General features: G+C 55.2%; 1 protein-coding gene across 2 annotated transcripts in view; it reads right to left on the bottom strand.

Annotated features, from left to right (window-relative positions):
* Window positions 1-4,543: 4,543 nt before the first annotated feature.
* The window catches only part of UMODL1 (uromodulin like 1), a 52,637-nt gene continuing 40,220 nt past the window's right edge, over window positions 4,544-16,960 (bottom strand). For both annotated transcript variants that reach the window (XM_045196063.3, XM_045196059.3), the window contains 7 exons: window positions 15,641-16,032; window positions 12,783-12,928; window positions 12,063-12,299; window positions 11,633-11,792; window positions 9,718-9,802; window positions 7,003-7,205; window positions 4,544-5,149 (listed from right to left, as the gene is read on the bottom strand). In XM_045196063.3, coding sequence (XP_045051998.2) covers window positions 7,024-7,205; window positions 9,718-9,802; window positions 11,633-11,792; window positions 12,063-12,299; window positions 12,783-12,928; window positions 15,641-16,032 — 1,202 coding nt within the window. In that variant the 3' untranslated portion in view covers window positions 4,544-5,149; window positions 7,003-7,023. The remainder of the gene's footprint in view (window positions 5,150-7,002; window positions 7,206-9,717; window positions 9,803-11,632; window positions 11,793-12,062; window positions 12,300-12,782; window positions 12,929-15,640; window positions 16,033-16,960) is intronic.

The following is a 16,960-nucleotide window of genomic DNA, read 5'->3' as shown; positions in this document are numbered from 1 at the left end:
CATGGCCAGGCCTGAGGGGGATGGGGTGGGGGGGCCAGGCCACCGCCCGGGGAAGTGGTGGTGAGTCCTGTGACAGCCCACGTGTGCACCTGGTTTAGCTGCTGTTCTCACGTTTGTTCGGGCATAAGCCCCTTCTTCCTGAACACGCAGGAACACCCGGGGGACGGGCGTTTTGCAGTCCACACTTTGGGAAACAGTGAGGAAGCCATGGCCGTGGAAAGCCCTGGGCTCACTCAGGTCCAGTGCCTGCCCTGCCTGCATCATGGGAGGAAGTTCCTAATGTCTCAGGGCCTCGCCTCCCAAGATGGTGGCACGGAGAAGTGGGCGACGCGTGCCCGGCCCCCGGCCCTCCGGGGCTCACAGTGAGCATTGTACAAGCGCCATCACCACCTGACTCGGAGGACGAGCCTCAGAGCCCTGACCTGAAAGGGTAGGCGACTTCCTCGGTTTGGCTGTTGAAGGTGGATCTCAAAAGAGAACTCCTGTAGCCGACCCAGGCTCCCCCAGAGAGAGCCCCTTATCCCTGCAAACGGCTGCTGAGCGGAATCAAAGCTCAAACAGTCCAGTGAGAAGACATCACTCGCCCACTAAAAGTCTTCTTCAGGGGTCACCTGACAAGGCTGTATTATTCCCCCGAGTTCCCAGAGAAAATCGGGGGGAATGGAGCCCACAGAGCCTGGAGCCTGGCCAGCCCAGAGGGAGGCAGAGAGGGGACATCGACACAAACTCGTACAAACTCGTTCAAACTCGTCTCAAGTCCTGTGACCTCCAGGCGTCTGAACCGACCAGCATGATGCCTTCTCCTCCCTGCCCCCTCCACATGGACGTGGCTCCAGGCCGGGCTTCGGCCCGGATCCCAGCAGTCAGCCAGCACAGGACACCCTCCTGGCCCTAGTGACAGGCTCAGGTCTGGGGATATGACCCAGGATGGTTCAATCAGGAGACAATCGCAGCCCCTTTGATCAAGAGTCAGGGGAGACGCCATGTTTCTCCTTCTAGATGTGAATGAAGGAGCATGTAGTCCAGGTGACCGACTGCTCACAGCTATTTGGGGGCTGCGAGGGACCTTTTGGTTGAAGCTGAAACCATAGGAGAGCAAAAGATGGAAAAAACTAGGGCCTTTGAGAGTGGCAGGATCAAACCTCGCCGAAAGCCCACCCTGCCCGGGGCTTTTCATTTACAAGAGGCCCAAATTTTTCTTCATTGTGTGTCAAAACCTGTAGGAGTCGACGCTTCCATTACTTGCAGCTCAAAGTCGCCCAGTCCATGCAAGTACCGTCTCCACTTCACGGGCAGGGAAACTGAGGCTCAGGGAGACTGGTGCCCCATGTGCAAGAGCCGGTGCCTTTAATCTCCACACCATCCTGCCCCCCCGCAATCACTTGCTACATTGTGGGCTGCAAACTCCAAATATTCTCTGGTTTAAGGAACCCCCAAACAAAGTCCTTAATGTCAATCTATCTCCATCAGAGTTACTTTGGCGTCCAGGGCCTCCTAAGTGAGATCTGTAGTCCCTGATGGTGAGGACGGCCCTTCCCACTGAACCAAGGCTCAATGTCCCGAGTCAGGATGGGGGGGCACCCGGCAGGCTGTGGCTTCCCTCCTGCCCTGTGTAACCCTAATTCCCAGCACTCACTGCCCCAACAGTTGCAAAGTTGAGGCCCAGTCAGAAGCACCTCCGCTCTGACACAGATGCGGCCTCCTCACATGGTTGCCCGGTCTCTCCAACCTGAGGACCTGCTGCAGGCAGACACCACTCTCCTCTCCTCGACCCTTGCTCAGGGAAGCTGCCGCACCCACTCAGTCTTAGGGGTTCCACTGCACACAGGCCCTGTTTCCTGGGGAGGCTGCCCTTTTCCTCCCAGAAAAGGAGAGGGAGGGGAAGAAGGCAACTACCCCCCTCTGTGGGAAGTCAGGGTGGGAAAGCGGAGCCCATGCTGGCTTTGTGCGGCTGGTCGCACTGGCCAGAGCATCCAACAGCGCCTTGTTCTGAAGATGCCAGGTCTGTCCATCTTGAACGACCAGCATCGTTTTCTGAGCTGCTTCCAGGGCGCCCAGGGTCCCACCCCAGCAGAGAGGCGCCCAGGGCCCCCAAAGCCTTGTGGAATGACTTCAAATGCCCCTTTGTTTGCCGGCAAGAGGTCAAATTGAGCAAAAGAAAAGAGAAATGGCTGTGTAGGGTTGGAAACAGAGGGACCTCCTGCCCTGGTCTGCCCCGCCATCTAGTGGTCAGAATGAGGTGGTGCAGCCTGGGTTCCGGGGCAAAGAGGAACTCGGGGCCCCAGGTGGTGTCTGAATGTTATAGCTACACCAGACACAGAAACTCAGCCACCCGAGGCTATCCTGCTTTGGGGAACACCAGACTATCTCTCCCTGTCTCAGAGGTATTCTGAGCTCTAAGGTGCTCAAAGGCCCTCCCTCCCATTCCTTGCCTGTCAAACAAGAGGAGTAAGAAGAGCCTGACCCAGGTGGGAGGAGTTCTGAGTTGCCATTCTGAGCTGCGTGGACCAGTAATTACAACCTCTGGCCTCGGTTTGCTTGCCTGTAAAATGGGACCGACAACTTCTCACTGCAAAGGTTGTTGCAACAATTAGATGTGTAAGAGGGGAACGTTCTTGGTCCTGCCACGGCTTTCGTTCCAGCTCCTTGCTCACTTGCTGTCTGACCGGGAAAGCTGCACGGCTCCGTTCCTCGACTGCGCAGTGAGCGTAATTCCACATGGAGGCTTGTAATGCGGACTGAATAAGGTCATGGCTGCAGAGTACGCACAGAGCTCCTATGAAACCCCTCCCCTGCACGAGCAGGACAGCCCAGGGCCCTCCCGGCCTGGCCTGTGAAGGGGTCTTCCAAGACTGCTGGGGCCGGCCTTCCAGTTGTGCCCTGCACAGCGCTGAGGGTGACAGCTGCGTTGAAGAGCAGAAGCCGTGCACAACCTCCACCCACGTCCTGGCCACCCCGGATGCCTCCCTTCCCCCTCCTCTTTCAGTAGCTTGGCACATAGTTTCTTGAGCCGTGCCGGCAGGAAGAGTCTAGGGTTAGAGGATTCCACGTGCAAGCAACGTGCAGACGGAGCGTATTCCTACATGGCAGCACCCCGGGCCCCTCCCCGCCAGAGAAGTAGCACGAGCTGGGGGGCATGTGCGCCCTATTCTGTGTCTCCCCTCCCCAGCCGCCCTGTCTGTCACAGGGACTTTTCTGCAGGTGGACCTTGGGTCCCTAAGGGCAAGGGCTCTGCCTCATCTCTTTTGTCTTCCTAACATCAGTGTGAGAACTGGAGCTCAGTAAACATCCGTTTGTTAGATGAATGCATGAGTGGATGGATGGACGGATGGATGGACGGGTGAGTGAGAGGGCAGATGGAGGGCTGGTGGATGGATGGTTGGGCAGGTGCGTGTGTGGGTGGGGAGGAGAATGAACGGTCAGGTGAGTGGGCAGATGGGCCAGGACAGCGGCACCTCACATCACACACGCATGTGTCCCTCTCAGCACTCATCCTGGCTGTCATCCTCCACCGATCTGAGTGTCTCTCCCCCACCAACAAAACTGTGTGCTCAGTGAGGGCAGGGCTCAGTCTGCTCTCTCACAACCTCACCCGCAGCTCTGAGTCCAAGACTGGAGCGTGGCGTGTGCTCAGGAAATGGCTGTCAAAGAAGGGACTGCAGCAGGTGAGGTCAGGAGAGGGGAGACCAACTTTCCGTTATTATGCAAACCACAGGTAAACCAAGGTAGCACACTTCTTGAGATGGCATAAAAGCTGTAGATGAAGTTTTAAAGATGGAGTTTTAAAATGCACATCGGCTGTGGCATCCAAATCCACACAGCCGGGGGGCGCATGCCTGGGTTTGTGCATGTTTATCATCTCTTCTTCAGGAAAGGCACGTCATAGCTCCTGAGTGGGCATCAGGACAAATGGACGCAGCTCGGGAAGAGCCAGAGACGTGGGCCAGTCTCCCCGGACCAGATGGCCCCGCACAGTACCGGGCCCTTGGCGGATGCCACCTGAACCAAACAGAGCAGCCAGCACAGCCACGCTTCGGTGCCGTATGCAGTTTATTCTACTTGTTCAAAATCGGTCATCCGCAACATCACATACTGGGGTTCTCTACTGACTCTGAGAACATCCAGTACATCAAAGACCTCACTTCTCCCAAACGTTTGTATTCGCGGGAGTCCATTATATTCAACAAAATTAACCTCATAAACTGAAAACTAAAGAGCATGCTGTAATTCTAAGGTCATCGGAGAAAACATTTTACTTTCAGGTGTTAACTATCAGATACAATTGCATTTGTTTTAAATGCAGTGAAAAGCATCATCTGTTAGCATGGTATATTGGAGAAAATACTAAACTAACATATTTAGGTTCTAGACCCACTTCCTCAGTAATTCATTCTGTGACCCTGAGGCAACGCCTCCCTTTCTTCTTCTTGGGGTGCCCGTTGTGTATGGTTACCTCCCTGTGTGGTGGGGGACGGTTAAGACGGCCGTGAAATGTCTGGGGGAAGATAAAATAGTGGTCTATGTTACGTTGTTTTGATTCACAAAGATTTTCATATTAAGACAGTGCCTTTTGAGTCACCGCTGTGTGAATAAAAGTAATATCCTGGTAAAGCAGGAGAAAGGTTAAAGAGCGTATACATCTACCAAACATAACATCAATAATACACTTATTACTGACATAGTATTAAAAGAACTTTGAGTGCATTGTGAAATATCTTCGAAAACTAAGAATATTATGTATTTGACAAAGCATGCCAAATGGCGGGCTGGCTGGACATGGATGATGGATGGATGGATGGATGGATGGATGGATGGATGGATGGCAGTGGTGAGCAAAGGGCCACTTGGGCTAAACTGGGTGGCAAAGGGCCTGGCAGCTCTGGGGCTGTGGAAGTGACCTAGGTGACAGCAGAGCTGGGTCCACGTCTGGGTTGAAGATCCCTGTGTCTGAGACTCCAGGCGTCCCCAACACCCTGCCCACTTCTCCAGCAGCTCATGCTTGTTTGGACCTCTGCAGTCGCCGGGCCCCTGGGGCCAGGCAGAGTGATGTTTTCCTCGTCTCTGGGGCTCACCCGAGGCCTGGATGTGGGGGAGAGCAGGCTTCTGTCGACACTTGATGAATGAAGAACTGAGCTCGAGTCAGGGCTACCTGTGCAGGAAAGGGGGTCACTGGGTCAGTTTGCACACAGGAAAGGAGAGGCTCATACAGGAAAGCCCCTGGAGGGCGGGTAGCTCAGGGCTGCGGCCAGGCCCTGAGGACATGACTTCTGTGCTGGCTGGATAGGGAGAGACAGCCCTCCAATAACAGGGCAGCGACTCCCAGGAGGAGCAGAGGAATCGGAACTTTGGTGCCTGGGGTCTGGCCTCTGGGGAGCGACGCGCCCCCCTGTCAGTGGGCAGGTGTGCCTGGTGCACACACCTGAGGCAGACAAACACACCCTTGGGGACTTTGTGCCTTTGTGTTATCTGTGGAGAACCCCACCCCACCCTGCGGACACAGGGCCCCGGTGCCTAGCACCAACCTGGTGTGTGGAGGGACGGTTATTTAACATGTTTCAAAGAGCAGAGTTTTGCAGGAACCTGAAAACTAGTTCTAGATGGTTTCCACTGCGGAAGACAGAAGCCCTGGGAGAACAGCAAAAGAAGAGGGGCCGATGGCCCTCCGGCGTTTCCACTGCAAGGACAGCCGCAGCTTGGCCTTGACGTGGATACACTGATGGCCTTGGACAGTTAGGACAAGCCTTGGCCCCGTTGTTGGGATTCCCGTTTCAAATATTAAGTAAAATCCGCTGAAATTCCTCTGTCAGCCTCTCCAGGGAAGTGACTGGCCTGGGGTGCTGGACACCAAGGGTTCCGAGACCCCGGAGAGTGGGTCCCTAGCTGCCAAGCATCCTCCTGGCAAACGGCCAGGACAAAGCAGAGGCGTGGTCTCTCCTGGGTCTGCAGAACCAGCTGCCTGAATAGCTCCTTCGCCTCTGGTTGAGATAAAGTGACCCGGGCAAGGATGTGAGCTTGTGGAGAAGTGTGCTGAGACCTGCCCCCACTCTGTGACCTTGGGCGAGCCACTTGACCCCTCTGGGACTGGTTTCCTCAGTTCAAGGGTGCGACCAGTATCTGCCACACTTTGCTGAGCTATTGTGAAGATCTGCTACCCCAGGAGAATAAGGAGCCAAACACAGGCAAGGTGTCCTTGGCCGGGGAAGCTGCTGGGCCCCCTGAGGAAATGGGGAGCAGCGGCCCGTCACTGTGGGGCCTGTGCACACGAACGCACCCCTGACCGGGGACAGGATGGAGCAGGGTCGGTAAGTAGAAGGGTCGTGGGCCCCAAAGCAGAGACTAAGACACCACGCTGAGGCAAGCCGTTCTTTTCCGATTAGAGTGTCAAGGTGAACTGGAACGTGCTGCTGTCCACTCCCTTCTTTGGGACTCTCAGGGGAGACAGAGGACCCCAACTAGCTAGCAGGAGGCTTCAGGGACCCCAGGAAAGCTCTTGCCTCCTGACCCAGATGCCTGGTACCCCCCCCCCCCTTCGTGGACATCTTAGAGAACTGCTCCCAGTACCCTGTCCTGGTTTTTTATGGAGGCTTTATTACAGGGCTTGTTTGATTAAATCATTGGCCATTGGTGATTGATTTGACCTCCAGGCCCTCCTCCCCTCTCCAGAGACCTGGGGGTGGGACCAACATGGCCAACCCTCCAATCACTGGTCAGTTCTCCTAGCAACCGGCCCCATCCTTGGGTGCCTTCCAAAGGTTGCCTTGTAACATAATAGAAGACACCTTTCCTGTTCCCATCACTCAGGAAACCCCAGAGTTTCAGGAGCTCTGTGCAGGAACGGTGAATAAAGACCAAACATGCATTTCTTACTATAAATCGCGGGCACCAACTGCTTACAGCCACAAATCTACCTTTTGCCAAAGCCACTGAGACACACTAGGCGGTCCCCATTGGAGGCAAAGGGGATGCAGGTCAGATGCGGCTCGCACCTCGCTCCTCACCCACCTTCCGGGCAGCCGGGGCCACCTAGTCGTGGAACACCTGGTAGCTGAAGTTGTCTGGCCGAGTTTTGAAGGTGTACTTTCCGGTCACTCTCTGGTAGCGCACGATGAGAAGGGCAGCTGCCCCGGTCACCGCAGCAAAGACGGCCACCACAATGAGGACGATGTAGCTGGGTCTCAGGCCGGCCTGCACACTTGGAGACTCTCCTGCAGGGGGCGGGACAGGCATAGGTAAGAGGTCTGCCCGAGGCAGGAGGACGGCACCTCCACAGCAGCACTGAGACGTGGGTGCAAGTGTCGAATGCAGGGCGCAGGACTGAGCCTGGGTACAACGCGCTCCCTCAGGTGTTGGCTATTACATAACACTCTCCTTGGAAAGTCATTCACACGAAGCACCGTGGCAGTGAGGTGTGAGCCCGTGTTCCTGTGGGTACCCAAAGGTGACAAGGACAGTGTCCCAAGGCAGGGAGAGCACAGCAGCCAGGACAGTTCACCCTGCCCAGCGTTCAGGATAAGCACCAGCCCAGGTGTGAACAACAGGCCCTCTGGGTGGAGGCAGACAGCTCGGGGGGACCACCCACATGGAGACACACGGGGTGCACACACTCTGCAACATGCCATGGGCCAGGGAGGGGCGATAAAATAAACAGGAGAGTGTGGACCCCGGAGACTGACAACAGGGATTCGCATAAACACTTGTAAACCCATGTCCCTAGCAGCACTTTGCACAACAGCCGAAGGTGGAAACAACCCAAGTGTCCCTCAAAGGATGGATGGATACAAATGGAGTACATTGTAGCACACCCGTGTGCTAAAGGAAAAGCATTGCCTGACATACACTAGATGAAATAATGAATAAGTGGGAGGGGTGGATGGGTGGACAAATAGATGAATGGATGGATGAGTGGATGTATGAAGAAATGATGGATAGATGGACAGACGGAAAGATGAACGGATGAGTACGTGAGTAGATGAATGGACGGACAGTAGATGGATGGATGAGTGGATGGATACAATTCAGAAGATTCGTTAAGTTTCCTAAGACCATATAGCTCATAAGTATGAGAACCCATATTCAGGCTCAGATCCCCTAACTCCAAGCCCAGTGCTTTCCCCACTCTGGGCTTTGCACTGTCTGTGATGTCTATGAATGAATAGAAGGTGTGCACCCAGAAATGGAAATTCGACGCACCTGTGTTCTATTTCATATTAGGGCCCCAGTTCTCCTCAGCAATTTAAGACGATGCAGAGGGTAAGAAAAGCATGTTGTCCAAGGACACAGGCCTACAGCTGCCTGAGGTCCAGTGTGCACCCCAGGCCTGGGCGCCCAGCCCCAGAGATCCTGTCCCGGGCTGGGGGTGGCCTGGGGCCCGTGAAGGGTTACATTTCCCAAACGCTCTGGATGAGAACCAGCCGCTGAGAATCCCTGGCCAAGAAGTCCTCCCTGCCCAAGTCCTGATCAGCATTCACATCCTGGCTCAGACCCTGCATCCGAGACACAGGCGTTCTTGTACCGGAAAACATCGAGAGGAAGCAGGGCCATCCAAGTGCGGAAGAAAAGCAGCAGAAAAGGAAGGGCAAGAAAGATTAGGTGTAGCTGTGAAGAAAGAAGAAACCCCAGAATAGCAGTGATGAGGAACATGGAAATTTCTTTCTTTCTCGCATCAAAACTGGTTAATCAGAACCCAGGCCAGGCTCGGGAGCTTTGCTCTACCGTGTCCTCGGGACCCGGCTCTCCCAGCTCTTGTCCCTGTGGTCCTCCTGGTCCAGGATGGCGGCTCGCAGAGGCTGTCTCTCGGGCATGTCAGGCGGCAGGACGGGGAAACGGGAACAGAGACGGGGGACAGCGTGGGAGCAGGATGTTTCTACAGAGGGCAGCCCTCGAAGTTGTCACTGACATTCCCACCTGCATTTCTTTGGCTGAACTTACTCATAGGGCCACGCCTGGCTGCCAGGTTAGTTATATACTTAAAAAATTACAGTTTTTTATTCCCAGCTAAAAACTGGGGGTTCAGTACTATGCCAGGAGAGGAGAACAGATATTGGGGAACAGCTAGCAGCTTTGGTCTTAATAACCCAAAGCACGCAATTTCCCCAAACTATTTTTTCTTTAAATAGAGTAGATCACAAAGAAAAGAAAATGTTTTCCTGGAAAAACTAAGGGCGAGTTTCAAAAATACAGGGTATGTCATTGGCTGGCGGAAGGTTTATGCTGAGAGAGAACAGCCGTGCCATTTTTTTCATTTTGCATCCTGCGGTTTAGCCAAGCTTGAAATGCAACAGCGTCCCCACTCACAGGTGTGTGCGGGCGTGCACACGCACACGCACACGCACAGAACCTGACCTGCCCGGAGCCTGTGCTCCTTCCTCGTACAACCCGCCGCACGCCGACCCGGGGCCAGGACACTTTGCTGCCTACTCCGGTCAAACACGCATTATCTGAACCCACCCAGCTTCCAGAAGCCCTGGTCTTCCCATCGGCCAAGGGGAGATCTGGCCTCACAGAAGTACGTTCTGCACCGGAAGAACCTAACGCAGGGCTGGGAAGTCGGCTGGGGCTCTCCGGGAGTGCGCGCTGGCATTGTTACTGCTGGCATGAGCCCCGGGGGAATCCCTGAAGGGCTCCATGTCCCAAGGAGACGCTTTTTGGTTTACACGCTGGTGAAATGGCATCGGCCACACCTTTTCTTTAACTGTCTAAACCAAGTCACCAACTTACCGTTGGAGCGAATGAGGGGTCCCCAGGACATCTGGTGTGTTTCGGATGGGTCACTACTTCTCAGCGACCGGAAGTCATTGCAATTCTGTGTGTTTTTTTTTTTTTTTAAGGAGAGAAACTTCAAATTAGTTGAACAATGTTTGTGAGGAATTTACCCACTCTCAGGGATGCTACTCTGATTTGCAGATTTTTTTTCCTGCTGGAGACGTGAAATCACGATAGATGAGCTCAGATGGGGAGAAGGGGGGCTACAGAGGCCTGGACCCCTTACCTGGACCGTGGGCTCTGCCCAGGGTGACGGGAGGGAGGGCTGGCTGCAAAGAGGTGCGCAAGAGCAGCAAGAGGTGGCAGCACCCTGAGCTGCCTCCAGCTCCCAGCACGGGTCCTTTTGCCCCTTGGGTTGGGGGGAGCTTTTCTCAGAGTCGCCTCTGCATTTCCCACATTCTGCTGCTGCAGCCACTTGCTCCTTGTAACGCCTTTGCCTCACAGAAAGGCTCAGTGGCGGGATGGCATCTGCTTCCTATACACCCGCTACAGGTTGCCTATGCCCCCAAAAAGACGCTGAAGCCCTAACCCCCAGAACTGGCACCTGGGGCCTCACTGGGAGACAGGGTCTTTGCAGACGTTCACGGTGAGACGAGCTCACTCGGGTGGGTCCTGATCCAGTAAGGCTGTGTCCTCAGACAAAGGGGACACTTGAACACAGACGCAGACACACGCGGGGAGACAAGACTTGCGAAGACCCAGGCGGAAGAGGGGCATCTGTCAGCCAAGGAGACTGACCTGGAACAGACTCTCCCTCGCAGCCTCAGAGGGAGCCACCACGGCCAACACCCTGGTCTCGGACCCCCAGCCCCCAGACTTGAGTGTTGACAAGTGTCTACAGTTATAGCCAACTCCTTCTGTGGCACGGACGGTGTCACAGCAGCCACAGGGAAGCACTACAACGCCCCTCCTAAGGGGACTTGGAAAGAAACGTGTGGCGCTCCTATAGTGAAGAATTTGGGAACTGGCAGCCCCCTGCAGAGACGAAGGGTCCCTGTGGCTATTAATGCCCTTAGCATCTCTGAGGGGCTTGTGGAACCAGGTGAGGCTCCTAGGTGCCCTTAGCTGGCAGTCGTCAGGGGTCTATGTCCCTTCCCCCAGAAAATCGGCTGTTTGAGCAAAAGTGATGTCAGCAAAACCTACTGTAGTTGGGTTTCTCTCATCCGGGACCTGCTGAGGCTCGGAGGCGGATCACCCAGGAGAGCCTCAGGAGCTCAGAAGGAGCAGAGGGACAGGCTTATCCCCCCAAAGGACAGAGAGACATGCAGGGGCCAAACCAACGGCCAGCAGGGCCCTCTACACTGTCCTTGGCCACAGACAACGTGTGACATTCACTTCTTGTACTTGTCACTGGTATAAAGAAGAGCTTTCAAACCTCAGGACTGCAAAGCATACTTCAAATTCACAGGTGTAAGGAAATGAGAATGTGAAATTATTCATAATCTCAGCCGGAAAGCCGCCCATAGGGAAAGAAAAAAACCTGATTAAATATCATAGGGGCTATGATTCAGTGGTGTTCCATCAATGTAGCTAAAAACAGTATCAAATTAAAATAGATTTTTTAACCCTAAATATGAAGTAAGTTGCCGCGGGGAGAAGCACAATAGCATCACGCCAAGGAAGCTGTGATGTGACAGCCAGCAGAGGGTGTGGCCTCAAGAAGGACTTAGGTAACCTTCCAGCTACATCGGTCCTCTCTACCCAAGGGCTGCCCACTGTTGAAACCTCATTTCCCGCCGTTTGGGGGCCACATGTGCAGAACCCAGCACCTCTTCCCAAAAGTTGGGCCCCAGAGCCACCCACACCCCGGCGTCCTCATAACCACGAGAAGGGAGGGCCCAGGCAGAAGCTTAGAACACCCAACACCTACGATTTTGCACGTGGTCCCGGGGGTCTCCATGCAGATGCGAAGCTTGCAGTGCAGGTAGACTATGGAGTTGTTGATGAAGGAGAAGATTTTCAGCTTAAACTGGGCCTTGTTGGAGTCCCCGTTCTCAATCACACTGGTGTGAGTGTTGGGGATGGGGCAGCTGGGAGGAGAGCAAAGGGGGCTCATTAGTTACAAACCGGCCCTCCTGTCCTCGCTCCCCGAGGATCAAGTCATAGTACACCCGACTGCACCTGGAACGTCCCCACCCAGCTCCAAGGATGGCTGGCCTGCCAGTTCCCGAGAGGAGAGGGTCTCCTGTGGGGTGTTACTTATAGTGGGAGTCCAGACCTGTACAAGTCTGGAAACTCCGAGGGCCCCAAGTGTGGGGGTGGGGGAGCCCGTGGAGCCCAGGGCCCACGCATGCCCCTACCTGTTGTTGATGAAACCGAACGTGACGGGGTCCCGTGCGTTGCTGGAGGGCGTGGCCCAGCACTCGGTCAGGACCACCTTGAGGCTGCTTTTGTGTCTATAAAGCCCCACTTCAATCTTGATATCGTCGCTGGCAGACACACTGTAGTTTTGCGGTATGGGAGAGTCTCCAATAAATAACTGCATTTCTGTGACAAAATTTCCAGCGCCGTGGAGGTCCTCGATGATGGTATAAACCCTGCAAAGCGGAGCAGTTTGCAGGAGGCTCCCTCCTACGACCCTCCTCGTTCCCATTCCTCCCCCACAAGGAAGTGTGGAAACAAAGAAAGAATACCCCAGTGAGTGAGCAAGAGCAAAGAAAGTCTGTTTGTTCCCAGCTGGCTGCAGCGGGGGCTCAGCCCCCGTCCCCTGTGTTGTGGGACATTCAAAGGCAGGTGGAGGAGAGAGGCAGCTTCCTAGTGGAAAAGGGAGTCTCAGGTGTGCCCTGATGGGGGTGTCTTCCTGGAGAAGCTGGGGGCGGGCTCACGAGAAGAGGGTGTCCTACATGGTTGACTAGGGAAGCATACATATGGCTTTCCGTGGTCGGTCCTGAGTTGGAAGTGGGAACAAAACTTAGGGGAGCTATCAGTTACGAATCAAGGCCTGGCCACCGTGCGTTCGTATATTCAGCCTCTCAGATGGATCCTCGGGTCGGGGGCGGGGGAGGGGGCTCTCCACTCACCCCCACTCCGGAGTGTAGCCCGACGAGGTCAGGAGGTCGTTCTGGAAGGCGCAGTGGATGGGGCTCAGGACCTTCGGGTGGTGGATAATGCCCTCAGGGGACAGGTCGTTCCTCAGCGTGGTCCTCACCACGGTGTTCGTCACGTTCTGAACACAAGCCAAACGGGGCGTGAGCGAGCGCCAGGTCCCGCAGGTCCCCAGCGTGGCTGCGGACCACGGCTCCAGGTGCTGGGGAGGGGACTTTTTGCAAGATTTTCCCCCAAAACATGAAAACCAGTTTTGAGCATAAAGACAAATATTCCAGTGTCAGCTGGTATATTAAGGTCTGGACCGTGGAAGCTTAGCAGAAAGAAGAGAAGGTTCCAGACAGCAGGACTAGGCTGAGAAGATGGGCCTTCCTCAGAGACGGCCAAAGCAGGCAAAAACAGAGACAGAGACCCCGAGAGGGGCCGTTCCACACTGTGCTTCGGTGGGAAGGACGGAAGCAGAAGACAGACCTCTCTGGAAAATCCCCATCCTTACGCCGAAGGCTTTTGTTTGACAAAACGCCTGAAGTGCCAGCTATTCCTGTGCAGCGCTGTGCTGGTCAGCGGCCTGGAGTCCGACCGCCATGGTGGTGGACTGTCCAATGCCCCTTTAATGCCACTTCCTACGTTGTCACCAGAACAGAGCACGAGGCCCAGCAAAGGCAGCTCGGGGTCCCTGCAGTGGGCCTCACAGCGCGGACGGTTAGCCGTGGGCGCTGCTGGGTGGTGACCTTGCCGGCCTCGCCCCCTCTGAACCCCGGGAGGGAAATTCTGTGGGGAGTCAGCACGCCAGACCCAAGGAGTGAGGAGGAATTGAGGGGCAGGGTTGAAAGTTGACCGTGGAGAAGTCGGAGCAGAGGGAGCTGAAAGTGCAAGTCCAGCGCAGGAGGAGCTGCTGGACTTCTCGGGGGACAAGAGGAGGAGGCGGGTGGATGGTGGGTGTAAGAGAAAACGCCTGACCCTGATACGATCGTCAGTTCGGCGTTTGCCGAAAATGAACATTCTGTGGCTAGCATTACCGATGGGACCCACGCATCCGACAGACGAGGAATCCCGGGGCCGAACGCTCCCACGGGGGAGGGTTTGAGAACGAAACGGGGTGTGTAGACAGCGCTGACAGGCGGTGAGGGGTGTGGCTGCTCTCAGGGGTCCTGCAGTCTCTTTCCCCTTCTACTTTGCTTGCTACTTTACCTAAAGTTATAGAATGAATGCATCCTCCTCGTGCATTAAACAGACCTGGACAAACTTGGGTAGAGCTGATTGCATCGGGGCCATTAGCTTATCTTTGGAAGCTAGTACATATTGTTGGTCTAGGTTTTTATATAAATAGCAACATTTCAATTATGGAAAGCTATGTTAATTTTTGTGTTTTTTAATGAGTTTTAGGTAGAGGAAAGGGGAGAGAGAGAAACACCGATGTGAGAGAGAAACACTGATGTGCTGCCTCCGGTACACGCCCTGACTGGGGATTGAACCTGCGAGCTTTTGATACATGGGACGATGCTCCAGCCAGCTGAGCCAGGGCCCCATCCCTGTTAATTTTTAGATTTCATTTTCCTTAGTAGGGCCTAGTGATACATTACGTTCTGGGAACAAACACATAATTCTTTACCAATTTGTCCCCACAGAAGCCTTTAGACACTTCTGAATTCCTGCCTCTTTGTGTTTGCGTCTTTTACGAAATGGCTTATATTTGTATTTGTATCTCTGAGCTTTGGAGTGATTGTCGGCCTGACCTTTACGGGCCCCGTGGTCTTGTTAGCGTTCTAACAGTCGCGAAGCCAAGCCTTCGATGGGCCGTAGCAGGCGCACCAGGTCCGGAATGTGTCTTCACGATGGTGCACAGCGCGTGCCTTGAATGATGGTGCAAAGTGTCTCAGAAACACTGAACAGTCCCTTTCTATCTCCAGAGGATTTTACAGCGGCCTATGACGGCGATTCTGTGCTCTAGTGAGACTCTCGGAGCAGGGACCAGTTCCTGCCTCTTCCTAGCATGATCTGTTTATAGTAATCAGACGTGGAGATGAGACCTTAAATTGAACTTCTGTTTTAAACCTGGAGGTCAGTAAAATTTAAACTGCTTAACCACAAAAAAAGGGAGGTGGAACCTGCTAACTGTAGGGAATCCATTGTGTTTGTACGAATAAGTCTTCAAGGCAAAGTGAGTTGTTGCCAAATGTCAAAGAATATCAAGACCTTGTATGGATTCCAGGGCTGGCATGACTCGAGAGAGACGGATTTCCGTTTGCTCTACCAGCTCCTGGACCGACGGAGAGTAATTGCTACACCAGGCGTTCGCCTGGCTCAGAGAAACACGAGCCGACGCCTGCAGCCTCGGCTCCGGGCCCTCGCCCACCACGGCGGCACTCACCCTCGGGAACCGCCTGCGGGGACATCCCAGGCAGGAGCTGGACAGCTCTGCCCATGCCCAGCCTGTGCCAACACCTCCCCACACACAACCACACTGACGCACACATCCTTACACACACACACTCACACGCACATCCACCTTCTCACACCTGCACACACGGACGGCCACATTTGCACACAGGCTCCGGCGTCCCTGCCCCCGTCCTCCCCCTCTGGTGGCCCTGCCTGTGCGCCAGACTCACTGAGAGGACACTTCAGACCCTGACTCTCAGACCCTCTCCAGGCCCTCAGTCCCCCCTGGTTCTAGGGTGTAGCCCACCCTCCAGTGAGAACGTGGCCTTATCTTTGGCTGGGTCCCTCACTGAGAGTCAGAGACCTCGGGGTGCAGAGTCTTCCCTGGGTCCCAGGTCCCTCCACTCATCGAGGTCCAGACAGCTTGGACGCCCCCGCACCCAGGACTTACGCTTTGCACGAGGGTTCCGCACTCGCTCCATCCGGCCACCAGGAACACGTGTGTGCTGTTGCTGTCACTCACGTTGCAGGACGGGTGCCCCAGGTAGAGGGAGGACTCAGGGATGGCCTCCTGCTGCAGGAAGCGCCTCTCAATGGCGATGGCCACCTTCTCGATCTCGCAGAGCACCCTGACCGCTCCAGTCAGGTTCAGCCGCGGGGGCAGGCCCTGGGTGGCCGGGTGGTCGCCTTGCATGGGGGCAGCCTTAGTTTCTGCTGAGGTGGGGGGCTGCTCTAGGCCAGGGGCCAGTGAAGAATCGGGAGCCAGCGAAGAATCGGGAGCCAGCGAAGAATTAGGGGCCAGCGAAAAATCGGAGGCCTGGGTTGTGTTGCCAAAAGAGTCACCTGCGAGGCATGAGGACACCATAGCAAAGTGTGGCTCTGTGTTTGGGGGCTCTTATGTGAGCCTGGACAGTGAGGCTGGCACAGGGGGAAAGAGGTGAAGAGCACATGGGAATCACCTGCCCTGCATCGCACAGTCCAGCCACGGCCGCACGCACAGACGCGCTACACGCTTCTGCCAGCCCACGCAGCTGGGCTTGGCTCGACTCCCTGTGGGCCAGGAAAACCAAGGGACCCTCTGCCCTCCCAGCCTCTCCCAGGCCGATGCTGGGCACATGCCAAGCCTGTGGACTTGGGACAAGCCATCTACCCTTGGGAGTCCCCGAGTCCTGTCTCTAAGATGAGTTAATAAAGTTTACTCTCAGGACCCTTGAGTTCCTTGCTCCTGCTCCAGCTTCCTGTTTCCCCCGGGGCACACTTGCTTTCATCCTCTAGGAGAATGAAGAGGCTCCTCAGAGGCGCCCACCATTCTTCCTGGGCTCCCTCCCTGCTCTGCATGAAGCAGATCCAGGACATGCCTTGGCCCACCTCCAGGCCCCCTTTTATAGGCTGGCTCCACTGCCTGCCATGTTGGCACGTGCCTTCTCTCACCTCAAGGTGGAGGACTCACCCATCACTCTGCCGCCTCACCTAGCTCCCCCAGCCTCCAGGATACAGTCCGAATCACTGCCCCTGGTGCTTGCAACCTTCTCAACTGATCTCAACCACCACCCTTGGCAGCCTGCGGGCACCCATGCTGCAGCCAGCCCAGCTGTGTGCCTGGACCACACTCACCTTCACAGCTCTGTCCTCACCACTGCCCCCTCTGCCCAGTGCTGTCTTAGCTATCCTTTAAGACCAGCTCTAAGACACCTCTTCCAGGAAGCCCTCCCTGACCACATACATGGGGCTGAAACAACTTAAGTCTCCTCTGGGCCTCCTGCTTCTACCT

Source organism: Desmodus rotundus, chromosome 2, assembly GCF_022682495.2.
Source record: "Desmodus rotundus isolate HL8 chromosome 2, HLdesRot8A.1, whole genome shotgun sequence".
NCBI lineage: Eukaryota > Metazoa > Chordata > Mammalia > Chiroptera > Phyllostomidae > Desmodus > Desmodus rotundus.
Note: the sequence above shows the minus strand (reverse complement) of the source record. Positions and strands in the feature narration are given on the sequence as shown.